Below are 21,464 nucleotides of genomic sequence, written 5' to 3'. Positions count from 1 at the left end.
TCAACTGCCCAACAGATATACATCAGCTACTTTTTCATCATTACAAGAAGAGCATGAAACCTCCCATCGCCCAGACAGTTGTGCTGCAGAAAAGCAGCCGAGTGTGTTTCACATCTGCAGCTTTATTCTCATATGAAAGGTTAAAGGCAAAGCTAGAAAAATGAACCTATTGGTACACACTCACTGAACGCTTCTAAGGCAAGATAGGGAGGTAAAACTTTTATTGCTACAAAGAACCAATGGAAGGCTTTAAAGCACATCTAATGTTCAGTTTTTATTTGTAAGTAGCCAAATTTAAAGCAGCTTTTCAGTCTTTAAAACCCTCTCGCCTTTCTGGAATGCGTCAAAAGGAAGATAACCTGAGGATGGTGTCTTCTCTCCAGAGGGATCAGACAGATGCTCTCTATGAGGTGCAGAAATAGACCACCAAGGAATGCCAAATAAAACCCAACTGCCTGGCTGTGGGCTCCTGCTGCTCATCAGGCAAGGCAAGGCTGCACAGCACCCTGCCACATGCAAAAGCAGCAGTCACCTGATGGCCCCTTGGCTGTTCCCATGCCTGAGTGGCTGTGGCACAGATGGGCACCACATACTTGCTCCAAGCAGAGCCAGGAGCTGAGCTTCAGGCACAGTGAGTGTGAAATGTCCTGCTCCAGCTACTGGACTGCACTTCCTCCTGGAGGGGTGCAGTCACAGGCAGTGAGATACTGAACATTCTTGGGATACTAAGGGATCCCTTGGGATGCAATGGATGGGGGCTGGCCACCCTTCCCAAGGGATTGCTGGTGCAGCCACTACAGCTCTGCAGGGCTGGCTGCAGCCCGAGCTGCTCCAGGGGTGGTGGTGCCCTAATCTTCAGGGATTGGAGTGTTGCAGTTCCCATGGTAAATTTTGACCTCACCCTTGCACTGGAAGTACTGGTCGAACACGTCACTGTATCCATGGTCCTTCCACCATGTGCAAAGCTGCCGATTCCACGTACAGTCAAGCACATGGAAAAGCTCTGGGTGCTCCATCCCCACCATGGTGAAGAAATCCTGGTCCCCGAGGTGGCCCTTGAAGTGGTACTTCTCTGTCAGATTTTGCACCATGAAGGGCTCCAGCAGCTGGTTGTAGAGCTTGGACTGCCTCATGGCTTCCAGGTTCAGGAGCAGGACACCACTGTTGAAGCCAGGCAGCCCATCAGGAGGGGGCTCCCCCACTTTGGTCTGGGGGTTCTCGCGGCGGTACTGCCAGAACGTGTGCCTGCAAGGAGAGGAAAAACAAGAACAGGGAGTCAGGGAGTGCAGCTCAAAGAACAGTCATGTCAAGTCTGGGCAGGTCTGGATCACAGCACAGGATCTACCACCTAAGGGATCTCACAATGTTTGTCTTTTGCTGGCTGAAGGTACCCAGAGCAGCCTGTTGCTTCATAGGATGTGTCTCTTTCCAACCCCCTGCACAGGATGCTGCCCAGACCTCAAACCACTACTCCTGGTCTCTCCTAAAGCCCCTTTTGTTTCTAACAGCATCACTCTGGTGAGCCAACTGGACACAGGATCGTGTGACAGCTCACACGGCTGTGCGGGTAGACAAAACCACATCCCCAGTGCCTAGGGGGAACCACCAGAAGTGCCCCCAAGCTGCTACATGCCAGGAAAATGTCCCGCAGTTAATGGGATCTCAGCAGCAGAGCTCACAGAATCATTATTATTTGATTATGGGGAAGCTCCAGATCAGCTTGAGGCTGTGCAAAAAGGCTTGAAGTAAATCTGAGTAGCAGAAACAGTTCTTAAAAATAGAAGAAATCCAATGGCAACAGGTCATTAGCTAAGCGAGCACAGCTGTAGTAGCTCTAGCAGATGCAATCTTTACTAGACGCCATTTTCCAGATGCCAAGGAGAAAAGAGCTGTGCAAGTATAGCAATGCACAAAACTAGCTCCAGAGGGTGATTCAAATGGGAAAAATTGACTACCTGAGCAAGCAGCCCAAAAATGTCTTTGGCTCCTTCCTCAGCCCTGGGGCAGTGAGCACCCCCCACCATACACACACTGGCTGCTCCCACTTGCAGGATTTGAATTCATCCCATGCTATTAACCAAGTGGCTGGGGTTGAATCTGCCCCAAAAGATCACACCCATTCAGACTGAAAGCCTTCTGCCCCAAGCAGCACCCTTTGCTGCAAAGCTGGGCAGCTGAGAGCTGGCTGAGCCTGCGATTCAGAGGACAGGAGGGACCTGTGGTCCTGTCCCACCATTTGACAGCCCAGGCCTGCCAGCACTGAAGTTTTCTTCCAGCCCTAACACTTCAGGTAAAGCTACAGCAGTTTTTGTGTTTGGCTTTTTGCACCTTGCTGTGAAGATGTCAGGAAGAAACACTGTTATAAAGAATAAACCAAGCCTGTCACTGGCTCCTCTCCAAATCTGTCAGGCACTGACCAGAGTCCCCATGCATCTCCCAGGAACAAGAATTTTTTGGTACATGGCATGAATTTAGCACCCAAAGGTTTAAAGTGCTCCCATGCTTGAAAGCTGAAGCTGTGCTAATTCAGATGTAAGAAGATGCAGGGACATTAGCTGCTGGGACACCTCCAGAGTCACAGTAGGCAGTTCCCCACATTTAAATTGAAATCTTTCTTGTAAGAAGCTGTGTTCAGGTCCAACAGGCACTTGCTCAGGAAATTCTACAGTTTGTACAGAGATCGGACTATTAAATCCATCCTTCTGGCCTGTCCCCCAGATGCCCAGCCCAGCACTGCAGGACTGGCCAAGGTTAGAGCCAGGATTCAATAGCCATCAGCAGAATTGTCCCAGCAGAAAATGTGGGTCTATTAATGATGTCAACTACAAACACCTTTTCTATTCCCTGATCTGGAGCACCACAACCATCATGCAGCATTTCTTCCTTACAACTTTCCATTTAGATGCTTTGGAATCAAACCTATGATATTTCTCATTTCAGGAAAGGGTCTTTACACTGCACCCATTCATCCAATTCAGGACAGAAGGGGTTTTTCCAAGAGGCAGTTTTTCATGTAAGGGGGGCTCAGACTTTGAGCAGCCATCTCCAGGCCTCCCAGGGAAGGGGAGTGGAGGATGGCTGCCTCACCAGAGCCCACAGGCAGCAGCTCTCCTTTGATCTAAAGGGCAGGGAAGGGGTAAAAGGGCTCTGCCTCTGCAAAGAGCAGTTATATCTCAGGGAGAAGCACCAGGTCACTGCAAAGACAACTCATGGTTGCTCATGCAAAAAGGAAGGCAAAATGCTCTCCACACTGCATGAGAGGGAAGCTCAATCTGCAAAGACAAGACGCAGCCAGGGGCTAATCAGCTTCCCAGGGTGCTCAGGTCCAGGGGACTGAGTAGAGACTGGCTCAGGCCCACCTCTGCACACTCTGCTCTTTCTGCTTCTCCCTGTCAGTGCCAGGAAAGCCATCACCACATCCATGAATTGATGCTGGAATCTGGCAGGAGGGAGAGTGGGAGCAGTGCTGTGGAAGAATCATAGAATAGTTAGGATTGGAAAGGACCTTAAGATCATCTAGTTCCACCCCCCCTGCCATCGGCAGGGACACCTCACACTAAACCATATCACCCAAGGCTTCATCCAACCTGGTCTTGAACACCGCCAGGGATGGAGCATTCACTACCTCCCTGGGCAACCCATTCCAGTACCTCACCACCCTTACAGTAAAGAATTTCTTCCTTATATCCAGTCTAAACCTCTGCTGTTTAAGTTTCAACCCATTACCCCTGGTCCTATCACTACAGTCCCTAATGAATAGTCTCTCCCCAGCATCCCTGTAGCCCCCCTTCAGATATTGGAAGGCTGCTATGAGGTCTCCACGCTGAACAGCTCCAGGCTGAACAGCTCCAACTTTCTCAGCCTGTCTTCATATGGGAGATGCTCCAGTCCCCTGATCATCCTCGTGGCCCTCCTCTGGACTTGTTCTAACAGTACCATGTCCTTTCTATGTTGAGGACACCAGAACTGCACACAATACTCCAAGTGAGGTCTCACGAGCAGAGTAGAGGGGCAGGATCACCTCCTTCAACCTCCTGGTCACACTTCTTTTGATGCAGCCCAGGATACGGTTGGCTTTCTGGGCTGTGAGAAGACACCCTCCTACCTCCACCACAGCAGAGCTGACTCTTTCCATGTTCTTACCTCTAAAACATGCTGCCCAAGCTGAGGGATGGGATTAAAAGCCCCTTGCAGCTAAGACAGGAAAAACACAAGAGCCCAAGCCCTCAGCATCGCTAGGCCATAGTGGGGTGAAGCAGATCTGCATCAAATGACTCAATTTTTCAGCAGTGCCGTTCCCCAGTGGATTACTCGGTGATGGCTGATAACAAGGAGGGAGTAACGTGCCCTTTTCTGCAGGCAGAGGATACTGATGGAGAAGAAGCAATTGTTCAGCCCTTCCTCCCGGCACTGGCGTGACGGGGCCATCCTCCTCTGGCTGCGCATGGGGACCATGGGGAAGTGGGGCTGGGTGGGGAGGACGGCGATGTCCCCGGGGAGTGATGCCGGGGCAAGATTCAGGATGCGATGAGCTGTGGGCGGCTCTGCAGCACTGATGGCTCGGGAACCTGCCCAGAGCACACTGCAGCCTTGCCTGTACTGGGCTTGGGCCAACCGAGGGAAAGGTATTCTGGCAGGGACATTGGCAGCACCTGGATTTCACTTGTCTTTTGTCCTTCTAATGGAGAGTTTTGGTGCTGTCCTGCTGGGGCCAGGACAGAGAAGAGCATCGAAAAGCATCTCCACCCATTTGGAAGTGAAAAGAGTAGTGGGTACAAGAGCATTGTTTTCTTTGGAGGAGATGGAGCTGGGGAAGCACATCAACGAGCTGAACAACTAACCCAGCCTGTGCCCTTCACTGCTCTGTCCTGCCCAACATCAGCCCTTGGCACCCACCTCAAACTGTGGCACAACATGGGGGAAAATCCCAGGGCTTGATGAGCAAGCTGCCAGGACGCAGGGAGGGGGTGTTTGGGCTAGCCCTAGAGACAACCATTTAGGAACTGAACCCCAACTGGATACAATGGAGATGTCTCCCTGCCCCAAGCCCCTGGAGGAGGGGGGACAGGCAGTTCAGGCAGGGCAGCCTGTCACCAGCCTTGGCTCTGGCGTGCCCTCCTCCCTGCCCTCTGGCAATGAAAACCAGGGCAGGAAAGCAGCCTGGAGATACCGGGATGCAACAGGACCTGGATGTAATGGGGCAGGAAGCTGCTGGCCGGGAGGAGGGGAGGAGAAAGGAAGAGGAGGCATTTCATGCTTTTGTTAACCTCTAGACTGGAGGGGAAAGAGGTGACCCTGGGCTCCAGCCCCTGTAGCATGGTGTGGGGGAGCTGTGCGGGGGGACTGCCGCAAGCACCCGCCTGCAGCCTCAACGGGCTTTACTTTGAGGAGCTGTTTATAAACAGAGCCGGCGTGTGCTAGGAAACATCTGGAGAAGAGCATTTCCAAGCATTCAAATGCCGGGCCCAGGCAGCTCAGATAAAACCCCCTTCTTCCACTGTGACTTCCCTTGCTGCTTGGCGCAGGGCGCTCCCGGCACCTCCCATGCCTCACAGCTCAGTGATCATGAGCCTCAGCTCAGGCAGAGCTGCCATTGCACCCTTTAAAACGGGGGATAGCTGACACAGGCAGATGGGACCGCTCCAGCTGTCAGTTGCATTTTGCCTGTCCTTCCCTTGCTTTTATGCACAGCAAGAGGAAAACACTGGGTGGGTGGAAGACTTTGTCCAAATCCATAGACTTATTTCAGCTCTGAGTTATGGGACAACTTCGTTGGATGACTTGGAAACTGCTGGTAAAGCAGCAGGGTGCTCTTGCTGGAAGGAAACGTAAGGTGCCAGCTGGGTGACCAACAGCAAGCCTGGAGCACTGACCCCATGGACAGCAGACCGGGCTTTTCTGCCTGTACCCATCTGACATATTCAAGAAGCTGCAACCTGGCCACATCGGCTGCATGGCTGCCACTGGCCTTGCTGATGGGGATGTGGATCCTCCGCACACAAGATGGGCGGTAGCAGTGGGACAGCACTTTGAAGACATGCTTTGTTACCAAGTCCCTTTCATGGGGATCAAGGCTGGGAGACCTGGAGCCCCATCCAGCCGGGCGCAGGGCTCCTGGCACAGAAGGGAAGCATGGGCTGCCGGCCGTCCCTCTCTGCGTCACTCTGGCAGCAGCCCTGCCAGCCCAAACACCAACTAAAACAACAGGCGCACGCTCTTGCTACTTCTAAATACGCTTTTTGGTTCCTGAGCCAGAAAACAAAAGTCTGGCGGCATTATCCCCAGCTGCAGCTGCTGGCAAATGCTGCTGTTTCTGTGCAACAAGCATCGAGGCGTGAGCGTGCTGTGCTCCTCACTCCATGGCACTTGCGCTTGCCTGGGAGGGCAGGACGATGAGGCATGTGGCTGCAGTTCTGCCGTGCAAACCCCAGACAAGCTGCCTACCTGCTGGTGCCCAGTGAGCCCGCTGAGACAGTGGATAGTATGGGAAGTATGCAGTGTTCTGAATGGTATGGAGGACATGGCTGAAATGGAGGAGGGGAGAGCAAATAGAAGGGCTAAATAACTGTAAAGGCTTCTGGGGTAACAAATACATGCTTAGAAGCAACCTTGTTCCCTGCAACCTGGATGATGATGTCTTCATCCAGGGGATGATGGTGGCTTTTGCCCCTAGTCATCAGCAAGAAGAGCACAGCCAAGAAGTCTCCCTGTACCTTTCTCATCTTGGCTAAACCTTGCTGTGGCAGGCAGCTGCCTGCCCCTTGCCACCATTCTGCTCAACCAAGACTAACCCTCAGGAAAAGGCTGTTGTCCCTTCCGCCAGATCCCCTCCAAAGGTACTGCTGCAGTGAAGCTGGGCCCTTCTGACTTTCTGCCACAGCTGGAGATAAGCAGCTCCCCCAAGGCTGCATTCAGAGTAACATCTGATCTACACTCCCCCTTCCCACCCCAGCATTGCTGGACTCTGGCTGGGGTGAGCTCAGCCCTGCTGCATACAGAGGCTTTGCAACAAAGCGGCCCTTGTTGCTAATTGCTTATTTCCCATGTGCAAACACTAAACCCCTTAAGGAGCTGGGGTGGCAGGTTCAGTACCAGGCTGGCACAGAGCCTTAGCTGAGGCTGAGCAGCTTGTGTAACCCAGGAAATCTCAGCTCTGTGCTTCTTGGGAGTGATGGCATCACCAACACAGTGATGCCCTTTGCTCTGCAGTGAAAAACATCACCATGGTGCAAACCAACCCCAATTTCCAGCCCAGGACAAAGTGCAGGATGTGTTTGTTGGTGTGCACACCAGGACCACCTTACCCTCCTCTGATGAGTTCATAGCGAGAGCCCAGCTCAGGAAGGACTCCAGCCCTCCCTTGGAAAACGCTGACAAATTGCATTCTTCAATGAAGACATCAATAATTCCTTAATAGATTTCTCACGTAATGCACAAATTATGTCTCAACAGCACTGTTCCCTACTACAGCACCATCTGCATGCCAAGCTTTTAAAAGGCCTGTATTTGGAGCAGCAAATTGATTCTTGATGATTACACGTCTGTGTGAACTTAGCAGTCCAAAAATGGGCACACTTAAATAGATGATCAGTAGCAACTTGTGAATGCAGCTTCCACACAAAACCCATCCTTGGGACATAGATTTACAACTCCCCCCCCCAAATTTTTGCACCCCACACTGGTGCAGAAGTCACCCTCTGAACAGAGGTGCAACCATAAATCCTTGTCTGGGCTGTGGATCTGTTTCCTTTCCTCTATCAAGCATGGCACTAGTGGCAGGGGAGAATGATTGGCTGTGTGCATCAGACCATCTGCTCCTTCAGCACTGGGGAATGATGGGGTCAGCCTGTTCATGAGGCACTTTAAGACACTGTGAGCCTAATTAGTGCCAGAACAGCAGATTTCTGTTAACAACTGTGAATGGACTCTACTCTGGCAGTGCTCTCCTGCCTGACTCAGAGACACAAGGCAGCCTGTCCCGGGCCATCCTTCTCCACCAATGGGTGCCTCAGGAACAGGGAAGATGTTTTCCCTTCACAGATGCTCACCTGGTGCTGTGGGGAGGAGAAATAAAAGGCCTCCATCCCTCCATGCCTGTACAGGAGTCTCAGCCATGGAATGTTGTGCTGCCACTGGAGTTCTGGAGGGAATAGCCACTGAGCTTCAGAGAGCAAGAGGACGTTGTGGGAACAGCTCCAGAGGACTGTTGTGAGCTTTCTCATGTAGCACCAGCACCGTATCACTCCACGAAGCATTCCAGCTATGCACCCAAACCTCTCCACTTCCTGCTGTTTGTTTTTTCCTCCATCAAAAGGCTTCAGCTCTTGGAAGCTCCTTCTCTACTAAGTGCTGGTGAGGAAGCCCTTGGCTGAGAGGCCCCATCCGCTACTCCCTGGCCCACCTCTGGACACTCAGCCCCAGCAGTCACTTTCCAGAGTAGACTCAAGAGCTAAGCTGGTTTGAGATCTCTGCTACCATCTACAGCCCAGGCTCCCCTCTCTACCATGCTGCAAAACCTTCTCTGGGGTGCAAGGAGGTAAGAACAGCTACACTGCAGAGGCCACTGCCCACAAATAATACTTTTTTTAGCAGCCCCAAAACAGGTTGTGACCTCCTTCACAAGCATCATTGCCCAGCATGGACCTGCTCTTTTTTTAGCACATGGTTTCCCATGTCAAAATGTAACTACTGAAGATGACAGCAGTTGTGCAAATACCCAGCTGGATCTAACCATTGGCTCATGTTTTTCAGCATGCAGAGGCTGGTGAGCTACCAGTGCAGCCAGGTATTCCAGCAACCCCAAGATGCCACCAGTATGACATCTACCTCTAGACACTGAAACTGAGATGTTCAGGAACTGAAACTGAGAAGTTCAGGGTTGAAGACAAGTGCAGGTATGGTAACTGATGCATGCTCACCTAATGCACCCTAGACTTGTGCGCTACGGCCAACAAAAAACCTCAAACCAAAACAATGCAGCAAAGTCACAGCAAACTTCTCAGGCAGCCCTTGCAAGTGAAGACCGCCATCCACTTGTGCTCTCTGCAGTACCGCAAAGTCGATGGAAAGAAAGCTTGAACCCATTCTTGGAGAGACCTGACTGCCTCAGCCAAACACACACAGGTGTCCTGGTTACTGGAAAAAAATCGTGGCTGTTGTGTACGTCCAAAGAAACAGTTAACGGTATTATCAATAGCATTCATGCTAACTGATGCAGTTGTGGTTGTCAGATCTTCTCCTATTTATTAATTGGTTTAAAATGACATTTCAAGTTTGCTTGGTAATGGGAGTAAGTGCAGCGGGTGCTATATATTACTGATGTACAGAGATGTAAAACAACAAAACCCTTCACCTTTTTTTTTAATTTATTTTTTTTAATCAGAAAGTAATGCTGCATTCCTGAAATCAGTTCTGCTGCCAGTTCTTTACAGGTTCTGCTTGTTCTGTAATTTTGGCTGCCTCTTGATAGCCATTGCCAAAGAATTCCTAGAACTGTTCCCTGTGCATCAATCAGCAGCACTTGCTACAAATGAAGTCAAAGCCTTGAAATGGTTTCAAATCCAAAGTGTGCAGGGTCTGGCTTGCAGGGCTGTGGGCAGGCAACACTGGCATCACCATGCCTGGTGGGGCACAGGCAAGGCAAATTCCCCTGCCTTCATGGCTTGGGAAACAGCCTGTCATGACAGGCAACTCCCTGTTCCCCAGGGAAGAAGCATTTGGGAAAACAGCAGTCTCCACATCAGGGCAATGTGCCTGAATAAGGAGCCGTGAAACCAGGAGAACTCAGGCAGCAAGACCTGCCTGCTGGAGATGGTTATCTCCAGCTCCGGAAAGCTCCATCCCAGGCAACAGCCCACCTGCACTGCTGTATCGTACAAACACCACCCCTGCTTCAGCTGGTACTCAGGGAATCCAGCTGCTCCCCTTGCCTGCAGCTGTCTACAGCACTTTGGGTTTTATTTAGATCCTAAGAGAAGGTACAGGATGTACTGTCTCAGCCCAGACATGCCGACAGCCCAGCCTTGCTGTAGATTCAGCGTTAGCCTGCTTGTAGCCCAGGATAATTCATTCCTCTTCCAAACATATGACAGACTTAGCACCGCTGCCACTGAGCTCCCAGCAAACACTGAGCATTGAAAGTACCATGCCTCTGGGTCTGCAGGTTGCACAGGCTTGCTTCCACTCATTAATGGACTTCTCTGGGTTATTTTACCAGCTCTCAAACAAACAAACCCCACGTGACAGAGCAGGCAGCACAGCTACAGGAGCTCTCCCATGATCACAAGCAGAAACAAAGCTTTTCCTTTCACAAGATAATGTCTCACGCAAGCTCTCCCTAGGTTTGAGGCAGAAGCAAACACAAATGGCCTTGCAGCCATACAAGGACCAAAGTGTTTCTCCTTTGTAGTCTGTAGCTGTCTCTTTGATATAGATATCCTTTCCTGCAGGACAAACTTACATCAATTCCAGCACTGTGCATTCCCAAGATGCCTCTAGCTTTTATTAGCTTCTTGTCATGCGGGCAGCAGTGAAGATCTCACCCAACATCAGGAAAGGAGGCTGCAGCCACCCTTCCAGCCACAGCTATGTTCATCCTTGGACCTGAGAAGGTCTGAGACCTCTCCTGAGGTCCACCATCACAGCAGTACCTTGCTCCAACCTAGAGCAAGGGGGTAAAAGCAACCACCTGAGGACCTCCTATGGGCGAGGTGCTTTCTGTTGCCAGCAGACCATTGCTCTCCAATGAGAACTCCAAGGGAAGCAATGTAAGGGCAGCACTGAGGGCCTAGGTGGTACCAGAACTAGCAGGCACCCAGAGTTCACCAGCACACGGCAATGCCAGTAACACCACCGGAATCACGTAGGAAGAGGCCAGGATGGCGCTTGGTATGGGATGGAGAGCATGGCAGGGCACACTGGTCCAGGGTCAGCCCGAGGTTGCCAAGAGCAGCTGTGCACTGTTCTGCTTCCCCTCACACACCACCAATGTGACCGGAAGGATCTATAACCAGGAAACCCGGTGAGAAACTCGGTAAGAATAGGGGTTAAGCTCTGTCTTCTGTAATCGGAGAGTTTCCAGGACATTTCTGGGAGTGCCGCAGTATTTCCCCTCTATGTTCAACTGTGGGACTGCTTTGAAATGGGCACACTTCTCCCTTTAACACCTGGCAGTGCTGAGCTCCTGTGTCTGGGGACAAGTGCTGAGCTGAGCCAGGCTGGCAAGGAGGCTGCCAGAGAGATCTGGGCTGCAGCAGCATCTACATGAGGATGCCTAATACAGACCTCTGTCATGCCCCAGGCACAGCCCCTGCTGCTCACGCCTGGTCAGGAGGCTGACCTGCAGCATGCAGGCCATCACCCAGCTCCACTGCAGGGATGACCATGGCCAAGCCACTCTCCAGGCCAGACACACCCTGCATGCACATCGAGGGCCGTGACCTGCCTGTTTGTCTGGTAACAGGCTGGCAGGCTGCATCTGCAGTGCATGTTTCTTAGCAGGGCTAATTGGAAAGGAGGACCTGGATGTCTCCACAGAGCATCATCATTCACCCTCTGTAGTCTGGTGAACAGGACACTGCCAGCACTCCTAAGTAGTTGAAATGCTGCAGGGGACAAGAGGATTTTTAATTAAGGTTACGACTCTGCAGAAGCACTTCATAGCATGGAAAGCCTTTTGGACCAAGCAAACTTAGATGAAGATTTTAATCTTTCCATCAAAATCATTCTCACTGAAGCAGGAGCTTCCAGTCTTGGCTGTGTGTGGATCCTGCGCAGGCAGATACATGAGCAAGCATATGTCAGTGCTGGGAAGAGGCTCTGCCTGCAGGCCAGGATGCAAACATCAACCTGGCAGGAGGCATCCAGTGCTGCCATGGAAAGCCCACAAGTGTCTATGACCCTAGTGCATAGTACCAGTGACCCCAACAACCCTGGCAGTGGGGCAGCCTCTTGTGGGATAAAACTCTGCCTGTGACTCCATTCACAGAGGTGTTGACTGTAACTGGTGTAACACATTGCATCCAGAAGCTGCAGGAAGGACAACACGGCTGACCCACTGACAGAGTGCTGCTGCCCCCACTGCAGCTGAAGAGAAGCAAACCTGATGCCAATGGCTTTGGGCCTCAGAGCAACTCCTGCACCTGACATGGGCTCCTGCAACCTTCCCTTCCCCTCCACACCCAGGACCCTTGCCAGACGTCAGCCTGTGGGACATGGCCAGGAGGTTGATCTGCAGGGCCATCCACATACAGCTTCAGCAGGAGCTACCGCTCTCTGCAGGCTGCTCCAACCCACCCTGAGCAGCCCCACAGGCTGTGCAACAGTTAAACCCCAGAGTTTGCCTTGCAGGAGGGCCAGGAGATCCTGTTGCTCAGAGAAATGCATTTGTCCAAGACAAACAGTGGCCAGGCATTGTTCCAGCATGAGTCAAATTAATGGAAATGCTCCCTTGCCATCCTGTTTTGCTGTTTGGAGGTTTCTCCCTACCTTCAGGATGTTCAAGCAGGCTCCGGGATGTTTCCTATTTGCTGTTCTCTTACTCCTCTGTTTCCTGTAAGCATCTGTGCTCAGTACTGCTCAGTGCACCAGTGCAGCAGCATGGGCCTTGTGCAGTCCCAGCCTGTGCTGGGAAAGTGTAGTCTAAAGCCAGATAGCCAGCGAGCTTCTGCTGAGGACAGCACTGCCTCCAAGAAAACAATGCATTGTCTACAAAATTTGCTGTTCTGCACTTATTTACCTTCTCTCATGTGCCAAGTGGGTAGTAGGGATCCAGCACAGCCAAGTGGACTGACCTCCATATATCTTCTCCATTGCTATAGGGAGAGGACCCAGGCATTTCCCAGCCACCAGCTTACTCTGCCCTGAGTGTGCCAGTCCACAGTTAGGTGAGCAACCTCAAGAAAGCTCTTCTGGCTTACCCCAAGCCTCTGGGGCAAAGTTGGTACTTCAGAGAGGGAGGACAATTTGAGTGCCAATGGGGAGAAAGCACCACTGCTCCATAACCCTCTTCTACCCCACTGCCACTTTTCCAAGTGATGCTCCGAGCCTGTGCATGTGTCAGATCACACATCTCAAGCTGGCACCTCATATTCACATTCACAACACATTGTTATGTTGCCAAAATTATAAAAGTAGTGAATATATATATATATTTTTTTTTTCAAAGATGCTCATGCTTTGTCAGCTCGTGTTTTCATCTGGGAACAATTTTAGTTGCAAGGTGTGAGCCCTGCAGGGCGCAGGCTTGGCAGGAGGGCAGGCTGGCGTTTGCACAGCCTGCCCCACGCCGGGTAATTTGGCAGCAAGAAGTATCAGGAACTTGTTTTCACATGAAGATCAAACAGCACAAGAAGAGAAGCACAACATAGCCCAAAGTGACCCAGAGTGTCAAAACTGCAACAACAGAAAGTTCAGCCCAAAAATGCTGCCTATGAGGGCCGTTACTGCTTGCCTTGTTTGTCCCCACCACAGGCAGCAGGAGGGGGGAGAACACAGCTTCAGCTTGGGTCAGATATTCCGTGCTCAACCCTGCAGTCCTGTGCCTTGTCCCCTGCCGTGCTGGAGAGCTCTCCCGCCAGCTGAGCACCCCAAAGTTTAACTTGGCCTCCTCCAGGCATGCCCAGTCCCACAAATCACATCCAGGCAACAGAACACCATCCCTGCACCCTAGCTATGTGTGGAAATAATGCAAAACCAATCCCTGGAGAGACAGAAACACAGTTATTCTAAAAGTGCTGGTGGACATGTCTTAGGATGTTCTGTTATTGACTTACTATTAAGGCTTCCAGTATGGAAGGAAAAGACATACAGAGCTCTTAAGCCTTTTTATCTTTCTCCAACAACATTTCCATTAGGATTAGTGAATCTAGCCAAGCCATCTCAGATGCTCAAACTCTGCTCAGCTGAGAAACCATTAATGTATCCTGTGTTGATTATATGATTCACCCTACATTAAAACAAAACCTGTGGCCCATTCTTGGAACAATGCAAGTTAAATTAAACCAACTTTTTAAAACATTAACCTGGAACTATCTATGTCCCTGAAGAACATCAGTAGCTCCTGAATGGGAAGAGCTGGGCCCACCCCTCGTGTTTCCCACTACAGTTCACACAGGCTGGTGGACAAAGGGTCTGAAGAGCAAGTGACCATGGGGCTATTCTCATGTTTGCAAGCCCAGGTCACCAACAGAGTGGCTCACTCAGTCTTGGCTGGGGGAATAGTTCTTCAGCAGAAGGTGCATTGACACTCCAGAGACACAGAACCTCACTCTTGCCCAGACTCAACCCCTACTTTCTACAATATTCACAGCCAAAACATCTGAGCCCTGACACACAAACTGATGCTCCAGAATGCAATCACAGCACCTCAGCAGGCATGGCTGGGCAGACACTCCTCTAGCAGATATACTATAACCTAGGTATGGATTCTGGCACTAATGCCCAGGAGCTTGGCTCTGGAAGCACTGTGATGGTGAGGGAGACCAAGGAAATCACAAGGATGCTATACAACTTTGTTCATACCTACAATTTTTAGATTAAGTCTCCCTGCAAGGATTAAAGCAGGAAGATTGCTTCCCCACAGATTTTCTTCCAAAGACCACAGCTTCCCACGGGGAGGGGGCTATACCTGTACACTGGCTGCATTTCCCTGGCAATCCCAATGACTGCTCCCTCTCGAAAGTTGTCAAATTCATCGAACAGGTCTCGGATGTTGGTCTTGTACTTCAGGTCCAAGTCTACCTGAATGACCTGTGTTATTTCTGAAAGCAAAAAGAGGAGAAAATCAGCTATATAAGCCAAAATTATAAGCAGTGATTACCAATGGCTACTTGATGAATTACACCCAATGAGGATTTGGTGCCATGAGCCCCACAGACAAATACAATCCAGCTTCAACCTCTACATGAAGCTACCAACCTTTAACCATCAATGACAGCATTTACCACTGCATATTTTAAGAATTATTTACTTCAGAAACCATTTTTGGCAACCTCCTGCTTCTATTCACTCCCTCCTTCTTCCAGAAGACTGGTTTTCCATATGACTGACAAAAGCAGGAGGTAGCTTCAACCCTGCTTCCTCTCCCTTTCTGAAAGTGCTTCTGCAGGAGCAGCCACACAAAACTTCATGCTCACATTTTGCTACCTACTTCTGGGAAAAGCTACCCACTCTATGTTTCCCATCTCCAGCCTACATAGCACCCATCCCTGGCTTGAAGTACCAGACTGATTCCCATCACAGACAACATCGGTAATTCAGTCAGTCACATAGCACCCTTGGTAACACCTGCACAAGCTCATTAGCTGCCAGCAGTCTGACACGGGCTTCCCTGAGGGCAGAGATAACATCCCCCTGCCTACACAGAACTGCTGACAGTCTGCAGCAGCCTCAAAAACTTTATTATTGCCAGCAGTACTGCTGGAGACAAGGAGGGTCAGGCAGACATGGAAGCATTTTCCACTTGCAGGGGGCAAGTCAAGAGCAAGGGGAGGCTTGATGGCATCATTATGAAGGCCAGGCCTGATCTCATTAACAGGTCAGGCTCCTGCCTGCATTTGTCAGTCTCCTCTGCAGCACATGAGACTGACCAATGGAGATGTTGCTTGGGAGACGGTGCAGGAGATGTCTCATCGAGAGTGTTTGTCCCAGGTGGATCTGGGAATGTTGTACAGACTGCAGCAGGCCAATTGGGATGCAGCAAACAGAAACACTATGAGAGATCAGACCATCAGATGGGTTCCCCAGGCAAAGCCATGGTCACCTCCTGTACAGCCATGCTCAGCCCTCCCTGGGGACCCTGAGCAAAAAAGAGCCATCCCCCACAGCATTACGTAATGCCACGCTATTTATGTGTGTTGTAACAGCCAAGAGCAAGACGGCCAGGTTGCTTAGCCCTCGGCACTAACTGGATTATAAGGGCTGTCAACCTGTCCTGGCCCCACGCATCCTGCACAGCTCCCGTTACAGCTTCCAGCAGGCTGCATGTGCTTGTCACCTCTGCCTTCAAAGCAAACCAGGCCCTCATACTTCCTCCTGCCCTCCAAACCAGCCTGCCCTCATCCACTGCTGCCTGCATCCTCCATGGCTATGGGCAAGGCTTCTCATCAGGCTGGTCTCACTCTCCAGTCTTGACGCCACCACTGTGCTTGGGACAGGCTGCTGGCCACCACAGGTCTGCAATCACTCAGTTTTCAGCCTCCAAAGCCACTGTCAAGACTAGCGACACAGAAGCACTGACAGCAGCCAGGCATGGGCTGCTCTCCTCCGGCACAGGAATGTACCTTTGCCATTTCAAAAGTGCTCATCACCCAGTGTTTGTGCATCAAGCAGTTGCTAGGCTGTACAGCAGCTCTGAATTTTTTGCAGATCCTGCACTACTCTGGGACTCCTGGCAATTGGTTGTATCTACCACACTGTCCTCATTTAGAAGGAAAAAGCTCTGTGAGGTTAAGCAAAAAATATACTGCTTACTCTGCGAAGCATCCAAGCAGAAATATAAATCAAGGAGAAAGAGTATCTGAGCCTCAACCCAGGCTGTATCTCAATTTCTTTTTTTTAACTTTCATCACTCCCTATCTGCGAAGGGAAAGGCCATACTTCTTTCACAGCCAGCAGTATGGCAATCCCCAGGCCTAACTAGTATTTACCACCACCATAATCCTCTGTTTGCAAAGATTTAAACCTAGGCATAGTAATTCACTAGAGGCTAAAGCAGGTCTTGACCTGAAAGCAATTTCCCTCAGCCTTCCTAGATGCCTTAAAAATTGCTAGTACAACTCAAGCAGACGAACCCGCAGAGTGAAGGCTTTATACAATGGAGAACAAGACATGTATTGCAAATACCTCAAACATCCCCAGTGGTCCATGCAACAGTGGTGCAAAATCCTAAAACCTTAATGCTATTGCACTTGAAAACACCCAGACCTGTCACAAAACTCTAGGGTGAAGAGACTTCAGATCTACAGCACAAGCTCAGCCCAAGAGAAGTGGGACTGGGGGGAGCCTGAACCTTCTGAGGTACTGCCAAGGATGAGGAGAGGGGATGGGGCTCCCAGGAGGATCCCAGCATGCTCACCCCAGTGCACAGCAGCCCTCTGATGCCTCATCAGGTTTGAATTAAATCAACCACAACACGTCACCCAATTGTTCTCTAACATTACAGATGAGTGCAAACAGCAATTAATCACAGTGGAGAATGAAAGCTGAGCTTGGGGGACGCTGCAGTCCCACCCCTGCCTCAGTGCCCCAGTGGGCAACAGGCTCAGGAGAGTCCCAGTGCAGCTGCTGGAGCCTTGGGTGCAGCGGGAAGCAGAGCATGTATGCAGCTGCAGTGCTGGGCAGAGATGCCAACACCACAGCACACCCAGCGTGGATAAACATGGCTTTTAAAACAAAGATGCTGGGTTCTCCATCCTGCCCTTCATTACAGGCTCCCTATGCTTGGCTCACCCTCCCTGTGCACTGGCCCCTGCTGTGCTGGCAGAGCCCCTCAGGAAAAACTCATGACAAATTAGACCCAGATAACACAAAGTACTTTTTCCTTCAAGCACAAACTGCAACACTGAGACAAAAACGAGCATGGGTGACATTAAGTGCCACTTTGCCAGATGCAGCTTGCACAGATAGATTAATGGCAAAGATTATTTCTCTGCCTGGGACTGGCAAGAAGCCAGGCACTAATATTTATGATGCATCATTCTTTTTTGCCCTTCTACCAAACACTTTGTCCTGGCTGCCACGTAGGTATGGAGGAATCGTGTGCTCTCTTAGGCACAAACTGCTTGGAGGGGTCCAGCTGGAAATGTGGGAAAGGCTGAGTGTTCTTCTCGGCAAGGAATTTTTCTGACTTTGCCATGCTGCATATTACCCTTTGCTCCTCTGCTCCTTTCAACTCTCTCTCTTTCAGCCATGGTGCATAAAGTGGAGTTATGCCACTCAAAGCGGAGATGATCTCCATTAGCAGTGACAGCTTTATGGCACAGGATGGCCCTGTTTAAAGCTCATAATGTTTTATTGCAGTCTCATACCAGTAGCCGCAGCAGGGCTGCTCTCTGGGCTTGCCTCAAACCCTCCCTCCAGCCACATCCAGAGGAGAAAGACCAGCTTCAGGGATGTGGAATCCTGCAGCAGTGTCTGTGGTGCTGAAAACCAGGAGAGAAAGGCACCACTAGTGCCTAAGCCACCCTGGGCACTGCTGCCAAAGAGAGTGATGCCAGTTGCAGACCCCATCTTGTGCAGCTGCTCCCTCCTTCCTGCAGGAGCCTCAGCCCAGCAAGGGGCACAGGTAGGCAGAGGTCACTTCCCTGTGCCTGCTGCCCAGCATCCTGTGCCAGGACGCAGCAGAGTAAGCAGGCTCCCCAGCTGTGTGCTGAGAGACCCGCCAGGTTGTATGGATGCTCTGAGTGGAACTCAGGACCTCTCTGCAGGGGACAGCTTCTGCAGCAAGTCTGATGGCCCTTCCCAGGAGGCACAGTGGGGACAAGGCGGTACAGGGGCAGGCCCACCCCACCAATATGTGGTGTGACCCTTAGGAACAAATTGTTCTTCTCAAGGCTGGGGAAGTGCTGGCCTCAGCTTCTTCCATACAAAAAAACGCCAGATCTGGGGCAGAGGCATGCCACCACTGGTAGCCACCGTTGCACTATGGAGAGGGGAAAGGAGTGAAAATAACAACTTATGTCAGGGAACAAATAGAACATTTGACAGCCGCCATCACAACACAAAGGGCAGAAGTTGTCCAGCAAATGGTGTGGTCTTAATAATTGTTGATTGAGCAGTGGTTTAACAGCTTGAGAGTAGAAGCAGCATTGGAACCTCCTAGAGGTGGTATAGCTCTCCAGCCCATTGACAAGTTCTGCTCCCTCCTCAGAGTACAAAATCTGCCAGCAGCTGGTCTGGCAGCAGGGACACTGCAGGTGACAGTGGGATGGCAGGAGGGGACAGGCCACCACTTGGCTAGCCTGCTCTATGACCAAATCTCACACACCCTCCTGAGGGCAACTGCTTGTCACCAGTGCTGGTAGTGATTCCACCATTCTCTGCACTAGGGTCTCCATCTATCTCAACAAACCTGTTTTTGAGGACCTAAGCACCCTGATACACCATGCTAAGGAGGAGAGACTCCCTGAACATATAATTATTTAGGTTGAAAAAGGCCTTTAAGATCGAGTCAAAATGTTAACCTGGCACTTGGCATGTATCTTGTGCTTTCCCTGCATCACAGCAGTGACATCTGGGGCCAGAGCCTGGCACCCTGTGCCCATAACAGCAGAAGTGAGATCAAGGAGGACACCGCTGGGACTACCAACCTCGTGTACTGTGGACCTCACCCCACAGAACCACAGCAGTGAGCTCTGCAGCACAAGGAGGCAGGAGCCCCTCCACCCTTTTGGAGATGGCACAGGGGGCAATGGCCTGGATGGGAAGGGACAGATAGCTGCCCATGTGGAGTGAGTGGCTCAGAGACCCTTCTGCAAGTGACAGCAGTAGGTGAGATGGCTGCGTGACACGGCACAGTGAAGGGACAGGAGTGTCCCCTGCTGGCTGCAGCTCTGAGTGTCGTGGGGCTGCTACAGGGGTCTTGGAGGGGCCGGGGGTGGCTGTGCATTTTGCCACTTGATTTGAACTGTCAGAAGGAAGAGGGCTGGGTGGCTCAGGCTCTCCAAGCTGGGGTCAGCAGGACTGGAGAGCTGGAGGTGCACTGGTCTCCAAATGCTGGACATACCTGCACAGCTTCCCCTCCTTCGCTTTGTGTTTAGGTCTGACTACCTGACTTTGGCCAGGTTTTGTAGCTGTCCCCATCACAACAGGACTAGAACCCAAGGAAAACAGGAGCTGTGAAGGCCCAGCAGCCACTTTTGGATCACTGCCTTGGGCAATAAAGCTCCTGGATCAGGGTGGCAGCAACCCTTGCTCCAGTAGGCAGCATGCAGACCAGCAGCAACTCAGAGCACTACAAAGCCGCCCATGCTGGCTGTGAAACCAGGATCCTCTGTCCTCAAGAGAGATGCATGGCCAAGAAAAACACCACTCCCACGGCCAACACCAGGGCTGGGCATGGCTGCGGAGGGGGGAGGTGGGGGGTGGGTGGTAACAGGGTCCAGAGGGTCTCTGTGCAACCCAGGGGATGCTGCTCAGCAGCAGCAGCCAGCCACCCTGAAAAGCCTCTGGTGCAGAGGGGAGTGGAGCACAAGTGGAGCTGCAGTGCTGGGTGGATATGCCTGCACCCCAAGCAGCCTACTGTGGATACACACTGCGTTACACAGACACGCTGGGTTCTCCACACTGCCCTTCCTTAGAGACTCCCTGTGTTTGGCTCACCAACCAAGCGATGCCAGCTGCCCCTGGCAGTTCTCCCTCCTGCTGTCAGCAGGGCTGTGAGCAGCTTCCTCTCTGGCCATGTGCTCCTGCTGCAAGGCCTTATTTCCTCCACAAAGTCTCCCTCTCTACTTCCAAGATTAATCAGTGCTGCCCTGACAGAACCAGAGAGTCTCACCCTGAGAAAGGCAGCCAAGGTAGGAGCATGCACATGTCTGCAAGCACAATTCACACTCCACAGAGCTTGCTGCCAACATGCTGGTGACTGGGGGTGGGGGGACTGCAGTCCCCATCCCAGGGGCTGGTTCTGCTCCAGAACCCACACTCCCAAGAGAATATGATCCTACAGAGCCCTGCACTGGCAGGGCAGACAGCCTGCCTTCCAGCTGCCTGCTTAAACACAGGTCCTTGCCTCTGCTGGGTGGCTAAGGTCCCCCTCTGTTCCTTGGGGCAGTCTGGCAACCTCTTTTCTCTGCAAGCAGGGCACCAGGGGAGGGCAGGCAGTGAGGGTGGATGTGCCCAAGTGCCCCAGCCACTAACCAGGTTTCTGCAGCAGTGATGAGGCACCCAGCAGAGCAGAGCAGCGCTGCTGCACAGCAACCCCAGCCTATCTGCTAATTACAAAATTAGGCTGCCAGCCAGAGACAGATGACAAATCATCACTGCCACCCACAATGGGCAGCACCCAGCTGAACTTGGGGGTCTGGTGCAGTAGCAATGGTCCTGGGTAACAACAGCAGCATTGCTCTGCTTGCCTTGCTCCACACCCTGTAGCCATCTCCAGAGGGACAGGAAAGAATCAGCAGGAGATGGATGTACTTTGTTCCAGGAAATTAATTTTTCCTGTGCATCCTAGTGTCTCCTTGTAATCCATCAAGGTTTGAGGGGCTAATATTTAACAGTGCTCAACACCTTGGCTCTTACCCAGACTCCAAGGCAGTGACACCACTGAGCATGCGACAGCTCTCAGAATGCACAGCTTTCAGGATGGAGCTGAAGGTGTTGCTTGCTATGTATTTAATATACACCGCCGCTGGGGGGAGAGTGGGAAAACACTTTTTGGAGCTGCAGGAAGAGCAGCAGGAATCCTTCTAATCAGAAAAAATAACGTTTAATTCCAGATTGCCATAAATGACAAGGTAATGTGG

The 21,464-nt window shown here is 51.4% G+C and overlaps 1 protein-coding gene across 1 annotated transcript in view; it reads right to left on the bottom strand.

Moving 5' to 3' along the window:
- Nucleotides 1-204: 204 nt before the first annotated feature.
- XXYLT1 (xyloside xylosyltransferase 1) overlaps nucleotides 205-21,464 on the bottom strand; it is a 34,583-nt gene continuing 13,323 nt past the window's right edge. The window contains exons 3-4 of the mRNA XM_034064122.1: nucleotides 14,627-14,759; nucleotides 205-1,245 (exon numbers count right to left, since the gene is read on the bottom strand). Coding sequence (XP_033920013.1) covers nucleotides 849-1,245; nucleotides 14,627-14,759 — 530 coding nt within the window. The 3' untranslated portion in view covers nucleotides 205-848. The remainder of the gene's footprint in view (nucleotides 1,246-14,626; nucleotides 14,760-21,464) is intronic.

This window comes from Melopsittacus undulatus, chromosome 6 (genome assembly GCF_012275295.1).
Source record: "Melopsittacus undulatus isolate bMelUnd1 chromosome 6, bMelUnd1.mat.Z, whole genome shotgun sequence".
NCBI lineage: Eukaryota > Metazoa > Chordata > Aves > Psittaciformes > Psittaculidae > Melopsittacus > Melopsittacus undulatus.
Note: the sequence above shows the minus strand (reverse complement) of the source record. Positions and strands in the feature narration are given on the sequence as shown.